Below are 15,845 nucleotides of genomic sequence, written 5' to 3'. Positions count from 1 at the left end.
CTAAAGAGGTCAGGCAGCTTGAATCTCTCTTAGAAGAGATTTTCAACATCACATGGATAATTCGTTTGAAAGCCACACCTGGCTAAAGCCTTCCTTGAACCAGGTTTACATACAACAAAAATCTTGTAGGCAAGAGTCTTGATCACACAGACTAAGCTTAAATCATTTTTAAAGGTTAATACCAGTGCCTTCAATCATATTTTCTCAACCTGTGGTACACGTACCCCTGGAGGTACGTGAGACGCAGGCAGGAGGTATGCAGGTACCCCAACACTCTCTCTCTCGCCCTCTTTTCTTCTCTCTCTTGCCCCTTCCTCCTCTCAAAACTGTTGCAAAAAATTTGGTGCAACGCACATTACGCAGCACTTTAAATTCCCCAGTAATAATTTGTTGTGCTGCACTTTGCGTGGCATTGGTTTCAGCCCTCCTAGCTTTGCCCAACATCACCTCTAGCCCAGGTACATACTTGAGTTGTGCACCCTTGGTGTAAAAGGTGGCAACCCTACCCACACCACATCAGACATCTGTCATATCACAACCTTATATACACAGCCCTTCTTCCAACATATGGCACGCATTAGTCTGTAAATATAAAATCCCCTGGAAAATTGAGTGTTGGGGTACTTATTAAAATAAGTTAGGGGGTACTTGCTACTTAAAAGGTTGAGAAACTACCTTAGATCACTGACTGCTGATGTAGTTGTAAACAGCAGTTTCTTCTTTGTATCGGTTATGTTTGCTTACTCTGCACTTTACTCAAAGTGGACACAGAGAATGTCCTGCTCTGCTAGTTGTTTATAGCAGGGCTGTCCAGCTGGATGCCAACCAATATGTGACCCCCAACCTGAGGCTCCTGGTCTTGTCCCTCCTTCCCCCATCAATCTCCTGATGCTGTCACCAGGGTCTCTGTGCTCTTTCTCTCCCTCCTCCTGCTTCCATGTCTTTTTCTCACCCTTGGAAGTAGGGCAGGACAGCACAGCAGTGATGCACAGTGAGTGCAGTGGGGAGAGAGGGTGAATGTGCAGGACGTGTTCTGCACAGAGTGTGACCAGAAGGCTTGTGGCCCATGGCCTCCCAGGAACAGGACAACCCTGGTCTATAGAGAATTTGAACAGAATGGTTGGAAATGTTTCCTCCGCCATCTTTAAATGATAATGGTGGATGCCAGAGAGAGTACTGAATAGGGCAGCAGTTCCCAAACTCTGACAGATTGTGCACCACCAATTTAAAATGATACAACCTTAAGTACCACCAGCATTTTTTTCCATTTAACTTTAAGTACTACCAGCAAACTGTTGTCATATAAAGTAATTATAATAAAATCTGTTAACGTGTACCACTGACAGGTTATCTGAGTACCACTGGTGGTACCCGTACCACAGATTGGGAACCGCTGGAATAGGGGATAGATCACTCTAGATATATCCAATTCAATGCTCTCCCTCCATAGCATCCATTTCTGCCACTCTCAAAACAGAATGCTGGGCTAGATGAATTAACCCAGCACAGCACTTCTTATGTTCTTAATTCAGATTCACACTAGTTCTCATATACTACCACAGTGAAGCAATTTTTCCCTTGAAAATACCAGAGCAAGCCTGTTATTTGGTGGAATGTAGAAGAAAAGTCACAGAAATATTTTATTGGCTTCAAGTTTGAGGAAAACAGGATTTTACAAGGTTTAAGTTCTAGACTGAATACACCCACAGTTTCTTATTTGGAGTTTTTCCCCTGAGCTTCCTTTTTGGAAGGAGGAAGGAAACTATTCATTTGTTTAATTTAACAATAACAAAAGCATCTAGATGCAGATGGCAAAGTCCAGTAACAAATTGCTTTTGTTTAATATATCTATTTTTAGTTTTGTTTCAAGGGCCAAATTACTTGTGAATTCTATTGAGCAAAGCACAATAGTCAAGTTCCAAATTTCGACTAAGCAGAGCTCAATCATTCAAATCTGTGTGGCTCTACCACCAGGCAAGTCTCTTCCTTTCCCAGTCAGTCTGGGTCTTCAGATACTCCCCAAATTTGTGGCAGGCATCCTATGTGTAAGGCTAGGGCCTAGAAACCCTGGGGTTCAGATACCCATTAGTTTCACTTGCTCCTAGCCAAAGGGGTGAGGAGCAAGGCCTAGGAAAAGTGAAAAACCAGTCCCCCATTACCACAAAACTGTGCAGTTGAGTTTCCTGCATTTGGAGAACTTCACAGGAATCAGCCTGCCTGGAATGCAAGGGACAGGCCTCACCTTGGGGAAACTATCTTTACAATCATTGTGTTGCCCCTGCCAGGCTGATCTCATCCAAAAGGCTGAGTCGATCTTAGCCAAAACACTTTTGTTTAACACAGGGAAAAATACAGCCCAGGCTGCAGATCCTTCATGCAGGATGCTATGCCACATGTGATCTCTTATCTCCCGTTATAAGGTCTCACTCATGATTTGAGCAATTGGCAATTTGTGTAACATTTTTGGTGGAGAACGTGGGCATCTCACAAAGATTCTATACGAGTTTGTGCCCCTGCTGCAATTACCCTTAAACTTTCCAAATCCCATGACACTTGAGCAAGTTGTTTATTTAACAGAGCCACCTCTTCCTGACTATTTGTCAGGTGAAGGAAAAGATTTTTAGAAGCCTCCCTTAATAGCCAAATCACTGCAGCTCCTTTTCTCAGGGAATGTGGAGGCTTACCATACAATTCAACATATTTTCCAAATTTTTCTTTCAAATCAGTAACAGTGCAGGCATCTGCTACTGCCTGTTCAGTCCAAGGGCTATGCCCAAATCGTTGCAGCACTTGCTTCAACAGATTCACATCCTGCAGATACATAGGCAGCGGATTTTTGACATCTTTTATATCTGCCTCACCCCTTACTGTCTTTCTTTTAAACATTCTAACTTCCGTCTCCTGTATTGTTCTTACTGCTTAGAGTTAGTCACCGTCTATTATTTCTTAAAACTATTATGCCAGTCCGTAAAACATGACAAAAGTTCGACTTTCCAATATCACCAAGTTCAAAAAAACAAAATCCAAACCAAAGCAATGGACCTCTCTATAGGCAGTCCGAACTGCACAGACAGTCCACATCCCACAAATGAGCTTCTAATCATTCACAGCCCACAAATGGGCTTTCTAAATTAATCCAAGTTCAAAGACAAAATTCAAATTAACTCAGTGGGCTCCTTTACAGGCAGTCCATAACCCAAAGTGAGCTTCTATTTCTCTAGTGTGGTCAGTCTAACCCGAGACCACTGTACCTGGCACTACTACCACCAGGCAGTGTGCACACCTTCAGATAGACAGACGAACAAACACACAGACGAGACTTACTATACAGATAACATAAAACTGATTAATAACAGCAATATAGAAGCTTATTCACCCCCACATGCATTCTTTACCAAAAATGTTACACAAATTGCCAATTGCTCAAATCATGAGTGAGACCTTATAAAGCGGGGTAAGGCAAAATGCCACATTTATTGATTACATGAATTAGACACAGAGGTTCGGACACACCACTCATATAGGCACACACAAATCGTCATATATATTATGTATCATACACACAGACACACACATATTACAAACTGACATAGACAGACATACAGACAAAACCACTCCAGTAAGATGTTATCGTTACCAGCAGATGTTACTCAATATTAGCACTGGATGGCCAGGTCCAGGCTTATTGAGGATATGAGCGGGGGTATACAGGCATGCATGCCTGTGCTCCATGAGGTTGCAGAGAGCAGATTCCCCATCTTGGCTTGTCTGCATCTCAGTTTTATAGGGATTTCAAGTCTTTGTTCAGCATTGGGGTTTTCCATACCCAATTTCTGTTTTTGCAGTTGCTCTTTCATTCGTCTACATCTTATCTCAGCCCGAGGTCAGTTTGGTTGTCAAAGTTGGTATCTCAGCTTTGGGGTTTTTGCTGTCCGTCTGGCAGGATGTGTGCATTCTTCTTCCTCGTTATCTCTCTCGTTCTTGGCCTCAAAAGGGATTCTTCAGCCATTCATTAATTAGTTTACTGACTGGTAACTTACATTTGGTGCCTTGTTGCTTGCATAAACAGTTACATCTTCTTCTCCCATCTCTATGCCATTCTCTCACCATTAACCCTTTTACACACACTCATACATAAAGGCTATGCAGAGTTCATTCACTTATGTCAAGCAGAAGGATACAAAATGGAGTTTTCAAGTTGCTTACAGGACAAGACTAACATGGTTACATTTCACCATTATTACATTCTATGTTAACATCAGCTACATTAGTTCAGTTCCTGCTACGCAGGGGCGGGCAATTATTTTGGTGGGAGGGCCACTTACCGAGTTTTGGCAAACTGTTGAGGGCCACATGGGTAGCCCTGCCCCTTGACAGGTGCCCCACCCCCTGGTCACCATCTTGGGAAGTCCCACCCTCTAACTTCTGACCTTTGCCACCAGAAGACCCTCCCCTTGCCCCCAGAAGTACTCCTTTCAGCAAGGGGTTTTGCCATCTCAGAACCAGAATAATACCAAACTATAGTCTAAAAATCGAATATCTACAACATTAATTTGATTTAAAAAATATTTTTGTCCTGATTTATGTGTGTTTGTGTAGTATACATAAAAGTGACTGTACAATAGTTTAAAATGAAGTCTTACTCTTGTATATTGCAGGGGAGTGGAGGGCTTCTCTCTCCCCCTCCCTCATTGCATGGACACACACAGACACACACACACCCTCCCACTCCTGGCCCCTTGCTCCCACAGTCCGGTGATGCAGGCAGGGGCCACGTGGTGCTGGAGCGGACAGTGGGTGGGTATGGCAGCAGTGAAAGCCATGGCAGGCAGAGGCTTCCAGTTGGAGGGGTGGGGGTGGGAGGGGGGCTGAAGGTGGAGTGGGGCTGGGCCTGCCTTGCTCCTGGGTCCTGCTGGCTCCCACTGCCCCTGTGTCTCCTGTCATCTTTGACAGGCAGCCAGGAACAGGTAAATATAAATTTTCCAAATTTTTTAGGGGCCCCACAGGCCAGATAGAATGGCCTGGCAGGCTGGATCTGGCCTGCCCCTGCCTTACACCAAGACAGAAAGGATTCTCTCAGGGTGAGGAAGGTACTTTCCTGGCCAATAATGCTGGTGTAACTGCTGGAGAATATGATTTCTCTCTCTGGTAGTAAAGTCACCTGGATGACTTTCTAGCTGGGTCCCACCTACTTGAGCAATTTATAGCTCCTTTTTCCAGGGCCGCATGTTCACTGCTTCACTGTTTTTTTATTTTCTGGTTTGCTGCTGCAATGGCTTTTTAAAGTCTTAATTAAAGCCCTTAAAATGGCATGCATCAGTAAGTAGTTATTGCCATGCTTCTTGAAGCAGAGACCCATTCCTAATGCTGAAGGTAACTGCTTTTTACTTAGCACCTGGGACTCATGAGGTGGCCAAAGAACTCCTGCAGTGTGCTTATGTTTATTACTCTATTAACTGGGGCAGTCTGGGTGAAACCTGTGTGGGATGCATGCAGGAAATCCATGCTTGTATAGTGATCACTTAAGCCTGGCTATTGCCTGAGCTATCATTAAAGAACATGAACAAAAACTTGAGCTATTCCTTGGTCCTAACTTTCAGCATTCCTTGCTACTGTGGACTGAGCTCCCCCATAGATTCAGAGGCTTGCACACATAGAGCAAGGCAGGGTTTAACTCAGTAAACCAGGTAGCCCCGTACTAGTTCCAAATGAATCTCTGTCCTGCACCTGCCTCATGCCATAGAAGGTTATGCCAATCTCAGGGTCCCTCCACAGCCCTGCACTAGTCAGCTAAATTTAACCTGCATCCCAGTTCTACAGAGCTTCAGCAGAAGCTTTTGAGTTTTGGCCAAGGGCACTGCAGTGGAACAGTTTTGCTCTATGAACAGGCTCATAAGTCATCTTTAGACGTGCTCCAGGGTATATTCAGTGTCCCGTGCTTCAAAATGGTGGCAGGAGCACTTTAACTAAAGCTCATTTGATAAGCTTTACTTAAAGTACCCCCACCACCATTTTGAAACATGGGGAGGCTGAATTAGACCACGCTGGAGCAGGTGTCCTGCAGATGTACAGGCATCCATAGGGCTTGGGGGATGGTAACTGGGTCAGGCATCATCTTAGTCCTCTCAGTAAAGCGAAGGGGCAAACAAAGACACCTATTTTGTGTGCAGACTGCCTCCATCCCATCCTTTTTTGAAAGAAGGGGTCTGCCTAAGGAGGAAGGATGGATTTATGGCCATGGGCAATCCTGAAGATCTGGGGCGACTGGTTTGGATTCTGGCTTAGTTGGCTAACTTTGTATTTTCTGTAACCTAGCTGCATTCCCCACCTCACCCCCATCCCCTTATGTTAGTCCCTCGCTCGGGTGATCTGTATTTCCCTACTGGCTTTGTCATCTTTTTGGATTCATAACTCTTAACATCTAGTAATAATATTCAATCTATTCTCTTCCTGCTCTTCTCCTGGACTACTTCTGATCTTCCACCAGCTGTAGCTATGTCTGTCCTCTGAGTTATTTAAAACAGTTGGGAGCCATTCAGCAAATCAACAGTGTTTGTCTGATAGTCTCCATTGTCTGACTAGGAAAAGGTTATTTACCTCTTGATGATCTTTAATGACTCTCCTATTCGGGCACAGACTGTGAAGTCTTAGACTCCCTCCATATTACACAAGAGGGGTGATGCAGTCTAATATGGCAAATGCGCTGAAAGATATTAACAAAGCTGTAAGCCTGCAGGGAGTTCAAAAAATAAGCTAAAATTCTTAAGTTCAGCTAGACAGACTCCCAAACCTGTCACCCCAGGTCTTCAGGATCCAGTACATTTGATCTGAGTCTTCAAGAGGCCAAGAAGCGATAACACCAGATTCTGGTTACATTTACATAGCAAGTTGAGCAACCCCAAGGTCAACAACCTCAAGCATATTGTGATGCTCTGGGTGAGCCGCCTCCTAAATGAGAAGCCATGTAGCCACATCTGCAAGACAATTAGGGCAAGCTAACACTCATTCAGCAGTGCATATTAGCCTGTTCCACATGGAACTGCCACATGGAGGTGGTTATACTCCTTCTGGGCAAGGAGGAAGCCCATTTGGACCTCAACAGGGTGCTTGAAGGTACTCACTCCAGGGTGCTCCATGGAAATTTTAGTGTGTATACTAGGGGCTGGCAACCTACAACCTGCGGGTAGCATCTGACCCACAAATCCTGGATGCTGGTAGCAATTCAGTGGTGAGGGGGAGTTGGCAGCAATTTGGCAGCAGGAAGAGTGGCAACTGGGTCAGAAACACATCAGCAGCAATTTGGCAGCAGGGGAAGCGGTGGTGGCCAGGTCACAAGTGGCAGCCTGCTGCTGGAGAGACCTGCTCTAATTTGCTCCATTGCTTCCAAAAGGTTGCCAACTGCTGGTGTAGACATGGCCTCTCTTTCTCTAGCCAGGGGAAACCAGAACTGGGAAAGAGGGCCGTGCAAGGACAGAAGGAGCCTGGGTTCCCTGGACAACAGCAGTCAAAACCCCAAGTTACATCTGACTGCCCACACAGGTGAAGCTCTAAAGAGGACACACTTAAATGTCTGGAGGGACTTGCTGGTTGGGATCAGGACTGGTCTTGTATAGGATGGCTGGATCCTGAGGTTCCATTTCCCAGAAGCTGAACCAGTACGGGAGTCCGTACACTAGGAGTGTGCCTGAAAGGCTAGACTTTGAGGTGGTGTTTGGATGCTGCTAAGATCAAGTGGACTTAAAAACTCCAAGGTTTGGGCATATTAAACCTTCCTACCCTCACCTAGCCCCTGTGAGAACAAACCTATAAACACTTTTGAAGTTCTCAGGTCCTACAAGAGCAGTGGCAAAATAAGTACTTAGATCTACATTCTATCCTGGTGTGGAAGGACATCAGTGTTATAGAGTTGGAATTCAGATCAGGAGGAGGTAATTTACGTTTGCAAATATTAGAGCACTTAACTGAGACCTGAAGTAGTCGCTGGTTATTAACAGGCACTGAAAGCACATTTCTTGCAAGGATTACAAAAGGACCTTTTTATCTAGACTGATAAACTGAGGAAAGCTTTAAGGCCACTGTTTTCAAAGCATATTCTAATTGAAAGCGCTTCTCTGTCTGGGCGTTAGTGTTTGATGCCCACAGCCTCAGTTTCTAGAGATGTGGAATTCCTAGAAGAGCATAATCAGTCTTTGGGTATCTCAAGCTGAGTACTAAAGTCAGTAGGGAGTTGAACTAGAAAATTTGCCCAAGACCCCACAGCTAACTTGTTGCTGAGCTGGGAAAGATACCAAAGAACCTAGCTCACATCCTTAAAGCTGGAGAGCATTACTTTACGCTGTAGTACTGATAAAAGTTCAAGCATAACTAAAAATAACAGAAACTAATTGAAAAAAATGGATGTCTCTTGCTGCACAGACCTTCTGTTTCTTGTAAACTGTTCATTTTGTAGTTTCCCTTAGACATGTTTGCAGCAACTCCAGTGTTGCAGCTGACTTCTCACAGATATTGCCTTGTATCAGTGAGCTTGCTGAGGTTTCCTGTTCCTAAAGTTGTAACTCTTTCTACACTAATACATGCAGAGGGTGTGGTGCTAGAGCAGTGGTTCTCAACCTTTTTAGACTCAAGGCACCCCATTCCATTCAATTCAGTTTATTAAGGATCCTGGCTAAATGCCATGCTCCCGAAAATGACATAACACACATACATAAGTGGCAGGTGGTGAGCAGGGACTGCCCGCATCTGCCATCCACGCTGTTGGCAGTGGTGAGCGGCAAGTGGGGACTGCCTGCAACTGCCAGCAACTGCATCAGCAGCAAGGTGGGGTGGGCAGCGGCGACTGCCTGCAGAAGCCAGCAGCAGCCAATCTCAGGGGGGGTATGTGCTCCCCTGTGTCCCCCCTACATGTCTTATGGTTTATCTTGTGAATTATGTTTGCATACCTAACGGTGCTAACATTGTGTAGAATCCTGTGTCACCCTTTCTCAAGGCACCCTGGGGTGCGCTGGCAGTTTGGTTAAGAATCACTGTACTAGAGGCTCTCAAGACTTAGGGTTTCCCTCACTTTAGCCATGGATCCAAGGGCTTTCAGGCTGCACAGCTGGAAGCCTTGGAGGTCCTGAGAGTGCCTGCTTTAGCCAGAGTTTTCACAGCTTCTTAGCTCCCTCCATGATATCAGCGTCTTATCTACTCCTCACATGAGATCCCCTGTGGAAGAGTCAGCTGTAGAAATTAGGGGGTCTCCTCTAGCCCTGACTCCTGAGGCACAGCCACCTGCTTCATTTTCATGTAAAAATGTCCTTTCTCTGTCAGCTGGTGTGCTCATCTGAAGTGAAAACTTTTTTGAAATACTGAAACTTCCCACTTTTGACACCTGTGAACACAACTGTACACATTGCAATTGGATCAGAGCATAACTCAGGATAAAGAAATGGTCAAGTAAAGTGCAAGGGACTGCACAACTATACTCCCACAGACACTGCAGTCAGATCATCAAGGATGGTGTTTAAGTGGGATATAAAACCTCAAGAAGCCAACATGCTTCCTCCTGCCACTGTCCCAGCAGAGAATGGCCTGAGCTTGGTTAAACAAAAGAAGGGAGGAGCAAAACAACACGGTATGCCAGATCAGGAGGGAATGGTTCACTCAAACTAGGTCTAGAACCAGGCGAGTGGCTTCTTTACCTTCTGCTCCAATGGACACCAACTTGACTCCTTTGCTAGCAATGAAATCCAGGGCCTTGTTCACGTTGGAAATTTTATGGACTCGCATTTTGCCTCTTTCAGGCTTAGCCAAACGTTCACCTATTCAGAAAAGAGAGAAACAAAAATGAGATCCCCTGCACACCACAAACAGATTGCATAGCTCAATTAGAATGGCCTAAATCGTGCAGACCTCTATTCTTGAGCTACATCTCACAAGTTCTTGCCCTCAGCAGCAAAGGTAGAGAACATCTGTATGTTGGTACCCAGGAATTTTAATAACTGACATGCTGTGCTGACCCTCCCCCAAAACAACTTCCATGAAAAGGATACCCTTGAAAAAGCTGTTTGAGGGGAAGGGAGCATTGCTATTATCAACCCTTAAAGATTTACTGAACCAGGCGACTCGTTAAAAAGCTCTGACTCATGCTATGGTGATGCCTATTAACTACAGATTACAATGGCAGGTCTTTGATCCAAAACTCACTTCCCTATATGATGGGTCAGGACCTGAGCTCTAGGAGGGTCAGAGCATTCTCAGAAAAGTCTCAGCTTTTTTAGGACTTGATGCAAGACTCATCTTTCTTTAGATATGGAACAGCTAAGCACTGAATGACCATGACTGCATGTACCAGGAATAAAAATCACCTGGAATTCTTCCTCTGCTATGAACAGCTTTATAATTAAAAGACCTGCAAGATCAATTCCTCACCATTAAGGGATATGGTGTACTTCTAACTGCATATAATGGGGCTCTGCTGTTACAGTGGGGGGCACCTTAAATGTTTACAATAAGGTAGCAGGAGGGAGTGACACAGCTCATGAAGAAAAGTAATTAACCTTTACTATTGGAGCTGGCTTCTATAGTCTATAAAATAGTATATATGTTTTATAGCAAACACCAGTTTATGACCTGTATCGGATCTGGGAGAATTCACCGATAATTTTTCTAAAGACATTGGTTTGAAGTGGTATGCCCTTTCCTGGTGCCATCCTGCACATATTCAGGTCACCCTAGTTTTATTAGCACTAACCTATCACTAACAGAAAACTAATTAAGCTCAAACCCTTGAGCAGACCAAATGAACTTTCTGCAGGTGCTCCTATCTGAAACTAATTAGATGGCACATCAGAAATCATTCCATATGAGACGCATCACTCATCAACTACCCAGCACTGCCCAAATTTCAAACAGCAAGCGGTAGAATGGAGAAAAAAGGTTGGGGGGAGGGAGGGAGCAAAAGCGTTTACATGTAGGACAGAGAGTTAGCAAAAAGTGCAACATCCACAAGGAAATAAAAAGGTACATTTAGGCAAGTCATTTCTTAGCCATATATGCTAAGGTTATCTTCAGTCACAGAGGCTGCTGCTAGAGCTCCACCCTGCATCTTTTAAAGCCAGGGGAGCAGGATCAAACACATTCCACTAGGTTTAAGGATGAAAAAGGAGAAATGAACCATAAAGAGCTCCTCTACCCTTGTTAAGTAAGATGGGGTGGTCTCTTTAAAAACAAAAACAAAACCAGGAGAAAATAGAGGGGGAAAAGCAGAAAGTCATCTCAACCAGCATTCCCTCAAAAGTAAGAAAAATATGGAAATAAAGCCTTTTGAAAATGTTTTCTTAGTTATTCTGGAAGGCCAGTTTCTTTAACTGCCACATAAAAAGAAACAGACAATTGGCTCTCAAAGCAAATACCCACTGCTGACTTCATCCTCTGTTGTCAATACATTTCTTTACCTATGTTACAACCTCCACCTTAAAGACCTCTCCTATTGAATACGGAGTAAAGAATATGCCATTACGTGCTGCTTTCTGTTTTCCTTTTCTTCCAGCCTGGATAACTAAAGTCATTGTAAAACAAGAGCAAAGGCGGCGTGATCAGTTTCATGAGTTTAACTTGAATTAATAAAGAATAAGAAATTAAATTTGAGGCCAAAGCTTCAGACAACAGTATCCCCACAGAACTCTTCCCTCATAATACTAATTAATTCAATTATTAAGATGAAAGCATTCAAGAAATGTGCTTTACTTTTAGCTATTTGCATTACTGTTCTGTCCTTCTTTCTGTCTAGCCGCTTCCACCTTCTGGTTCTCATGTGCTAGCCCAAGGCTGCAGTTTGTAAGCCAAACAATGCAAGGAAGTGTTGGCTTAAGTACTGTTTATCATGGAATTTGTTCAGTAGATAATTTCTATTAGTCATCCCTTTTGTTCAAGGGGAAAAAATGTTCGTTCTTTCCTTCTTTCTAACAAGAACTAAATTCTGGGCCCAGTTTATTTGACCTTATAGGGTGCATGGGGAGAAAGGATTTTCTCAGGGAAGTGCTGGAATGCAAGGTTGGTGAGAGAAAGCTCTCTTTTGGAACAAATCTTCTGGGGCCTGGTTTTTATCTTCCCAAAAACAAAGGCACCTTGCTTTAAGGAAACCTCTGGGCTTTCCTTGTGAATTTCTCCCCTCATCATCCTGTTTGGGAGGCAACGGGGATGTTGAATAAGGCTGGTCAGTGGTTTTTAAAGACAAACAAACAGTTTTTTCATTGTAAAATATCAATTTGTCAAAACAGAAACTTTCTGCAAGACCATGCCAGGAAAGGAGATGAAGTTCCAGCATGAAATTACTGGCCAAACCTAGAGAGAGAGACAGACAGAGACAGAAAGAGATCGAGAGAGAACCCTGTGCTTAGGGTATGTGGGAGCCCCAGATTCAAGCCTCTGGCACAAACAGGCAGAGCAGAGAAATGTTCCCAAAAATGGGAACATTTTTGAAGTTCTGCAAAGTTTCATGGGATGGGGTAACCACGTCCTAGTGCCAGCGTGTAGGCTACGTTGTTCCCCATCCTACTTGCAAGCAGGATAGTTCACGGGACAAGAAGAGCAATCTGCATGTGTCATGGATCCACCCTGAGCTCTAGTAGCTCCCCCACTTCTGCTTCTGTAGGTGCTGCTACCAAGGACTTGACCCCTCAACCTCAACTCCAGCAGCTGTGACTTCTACCAGGCTTGTGGAGTCAGATGATGTACACTCCCTCATGGAGGGTCTCAACTTTGCTCAAAAGGCTTAAACTGGGCCACTGCTATTATATTGGGCATGTTGCCTCATCGCTGGTTAATTTTATCCTCAGCCCAGCTAGCCTAGAAAGAAAAGATGCAAAACTAATGGAGGACACTGCTACCTAGCTCAACACCTGATCAACACAAAGCTTCCTTAATGGACTGTGGAGGAAGCAAAAAGCTGAGAGAGAAGAGGGGTAGCAAATGGGGAGCTGGGACCGGATCTGTAAGAAAGCCAGGAAGGGGCACACACTCTGGGTAGAGGACTAGTAGTAATCACAACAGGACTATAAGAGGTAGCAGCCTCTCGGCAGGACAGCAAGAGGTAGAAGAGGTGTCCAACAAGACACCTAGGGGCTGGATCTGGAAGTGCTGGCTTCATCTTTTGTGCAGCTGTCAGTCATGGTGCCTACACCTTTCAGTTCTGGCAGCCTTCGCAACAGAGGCCTCAACACTCCAAATATGCAAGTGGTTGGGGTCAGAGTCTGAAGAGCCCAGTGCCCGCGGTTGACATCGAGTGTACAATGTTCCCAGCACCTATCCTCCCTCCAGCATTCTCCCCTCATGTTTTCCCTAACCCTGGAAATCTGCAACTTACATATTAGCACCCATGTGCCTCTACCTTCCCACCCCCACCTTTTAACCTTCCCTCTACACATGATCAAAAAGTTCAATTAAATGAAAAGGCCCACCCAGTCAGCTAGCTTCTTGCAAGTGTTGTGGAGTAAGTGTATGTGCCCTGCAACTCCGATTCCTAACTCCCAAATCAGTATTGCCTTGAACTCCAACCTTTCCAGAACATGAGGGGTTACACTAGCTGCAGAACACTATCTGCCTGACCTCCTAAGGCATAAGAGGCAAACTCTGAGTGCTCTCACTGAGGCAGCACTATTGGTAAACACGCCAAGGGGGACAAGAGTACAAAACAGAGGGGAGGTAGCATTAGCATGGAGGGCCTAGTAGAGCAGAGGTTCCCAACCCCTGGGGTGCAGGCTGGCACTGGGCTGTGAAGGGTTGGCTGCCAGTCCATAGGACGGTTGGCTGCCAGACTGGAAGTCCGGAAGTGACCAGCATATTGCGGACTGGCAGCCAACCCTTTTTTTATACCTAGTATAAAAAAGAGTTGGTTGCCAGTCTGCAGTATGCCAGTCACTTCTGGTCTGCAGTATGCTGGTTCACAGTTTGCCGGTCTGTGGTCACTTCTGGTCTGCAGTCTAAAAAGGTTGGGAACTAAAGGAGCCATCAAAAGAAAGCTGACAGTGCACCCTGGGATTTAGGAGCCCCAGATTCAAGCCTCTGGGCTGACTCTGACAGAACAAGGACTCTGACAGCACATTGCTGAGGAGCAGAAGTGGGAACTGCTGGATCTCAGTGTGGATCCTTGACTCTGCAGATTGCCCTGCTTTACCACTTCCAGTTCAGGAGACAATTAAACCTTCCTACTGGCATTGGATAAGATCTGGTTTCTCTGTTATACCAGACTTCAAGACTTTAAACATTTTCACATTCCACATTGGGACCTGGATCCCAGTTTCTCATGTTAATGTTACACACACACACACACACACACACACACACACACACACACACACATTTCCTGATGCTTGCTGTAAAATACATTTTTTGCACTTTGCCAGGATCGGCCCTGCAGGCAGCCCCATTTGAAAAACTCATCCCATTTCAGAATGGCATTAGTCACGCAGAGGGGCACTTGCCATAACTTCAGTCCTTCTCCTGCTCTAACAAGCATATGGCACAAAGTGCCAATGTGGGAATCCTATACTTTGCCTAAAGTCTCTTCATGATTCCTGCTATGTGGTTCAAGACACTGGGTAAGACTTCACAGAAGGATGTGTGTTCCTTACTGGTAGAAGAAAGTTGAAAGTGAAGAACCATACCAATAGGTGGCATGTGGAGGATAACTGAGGCAAAGCCTTTCCTGCCACTGCCCTTGCTGACCCTATTCTGTGGATGAGTGAGAAGACAGTAAAATCAATGGCAACACTAATGACACTGAGACCATCACCCCAAGCCTCTCTCCTCACCTGAAATGACTTCCAGAAGTAACATGAGTTTAAGGCCATCCCTGAAATCTTCCTCTATGTTTTCAATCTGTGTGCCAGCCTTGCGAAGGTGAGAATTACACCACGCTGTGAAAGTCTAGAAACAGAGGAGAAAAAAAAAAGAACAATCAGTAATTTTCCATGGACTACACTGGTTCAGAGAAGACATCCAAAGAGTCAAATCATTGATGCTAGAATACATTGGGTTTCTTTAGGCCCAAGTTAAATTAATCAATGGTCCATGCATTTACCCTGTATGGCATAAGAGTCAATACCAGACTACACAAAGGGGCTGCAAGGCCCTTCCATCTCAGAGTGCAATACTAAGAAGAGTTTGTTTGAAATAGCTACTTGATCCTATGCTCTAGCACATCAAATCTGCTTGATGGGTCACTAATTTTGTTTCCTCTATCTGGGTTTCCCGAGGTGTTCAATTTTCAAAGTGCTGGGCACCTGTAGCTCTCATTGACTTCAGTCAGCCTTACTGGACACTTTCCATGGCACAACATGTTAAGAGAAAGTGAGAAATAAGCCAGGCTGCCTTTGTCCTATGTAGGTTCTTGAATCAAGGGACCATCCTTTTATGCCAAGTGTCCTCAGGTTATTCCTTCATTAACAAAGCATCCCTAAATACTACAGCCCACAAATGTAATGGGAGATGCATCATGGAGAACTCAAGCATGCAAGTGAAATTGCTTATAGCAATTGTCCTGTGGTCTGCCTCTTCTCTCATTCACTGTAATGCAAACCAGTTCACATACATGACTGACTACAATTCCCTGCTTTAGCTTTAGCAGCTGGTTACATAAAGGACTAAGTGTTGGCTGAATAATAATGTGATTTTTGCTATTTTTAATGCAATAAGGTCATTGTAAAAGCAAAGCGCTTGATGACCAGCCTCAGCAAACTTTCTATGAACTACTGGTTGTCCATGGGCCCTTGTTTGGAAGCTACTAGTAGATGGGTTGCATCCATCCCTGAGGTTGAACACATCAGCCATTCTGGAATTAACAATTAACAATTTAACTACACAGC

At 44.6% G+C, this 15,845-nt stretch overlaps 1 protein-coding gene and 1 non-coding gene across 9 annotated transcripts in view; both read right to left on the bottom strand.

The window, feature by feature from the left end:
* Positions 1-15,845, bottom strand: part of ACTN1 (actinin alpha 1) — a 136,486-nt gene that overhangs the window by 56,716 nt on the left and 63,925 nt on the right. For all 8 annotated transcript variants that reach the window (XM_006025194.3, XM_014520639.2, XM_025205959.1 and 5 more), the window contains exons 2-3: positions 14,793-14,907; positions 9,681-9,800 (exon numbers count right to left, since the gene is read on the bottom strand). In XM_006025194.3, the coding sequence (XP_006025256.1) occupies positions 9,681-9,800; positions 14,793-14,907 (235 nt within the window). The remainder of the gene's footprint in view (positions 1-9,680; positions 9,801-14,792; positions 14,908-15,845) is intronic.
* Positions 2,128-2,293, bottom strand: LOC112550529. The gene has a single exon (XR_003094424.1). It is a non-coding gene; the product is annotated as a U1 spliceosomal RNA (small nuclear RNA).

This window comes from Alligator sinensis, unplaced genomic scaffold (assembly GCF_000455745.1).
Source record: "Alligator sinensis unplaced genomic scaffold, ASM45574v1 scaffold768_3, whole genome shotgun sequence".
Classification (NCBI taxonomy): Eukaryota; Metazoa; Chordata; order Crocodylia; family Alligatoridae; genus Alligator; species Alligator sinensis.
Note: the sequence above shows the minus strand (reverse complement) of the source record. Positions and strands in the feature narration are given on the sequence as shown.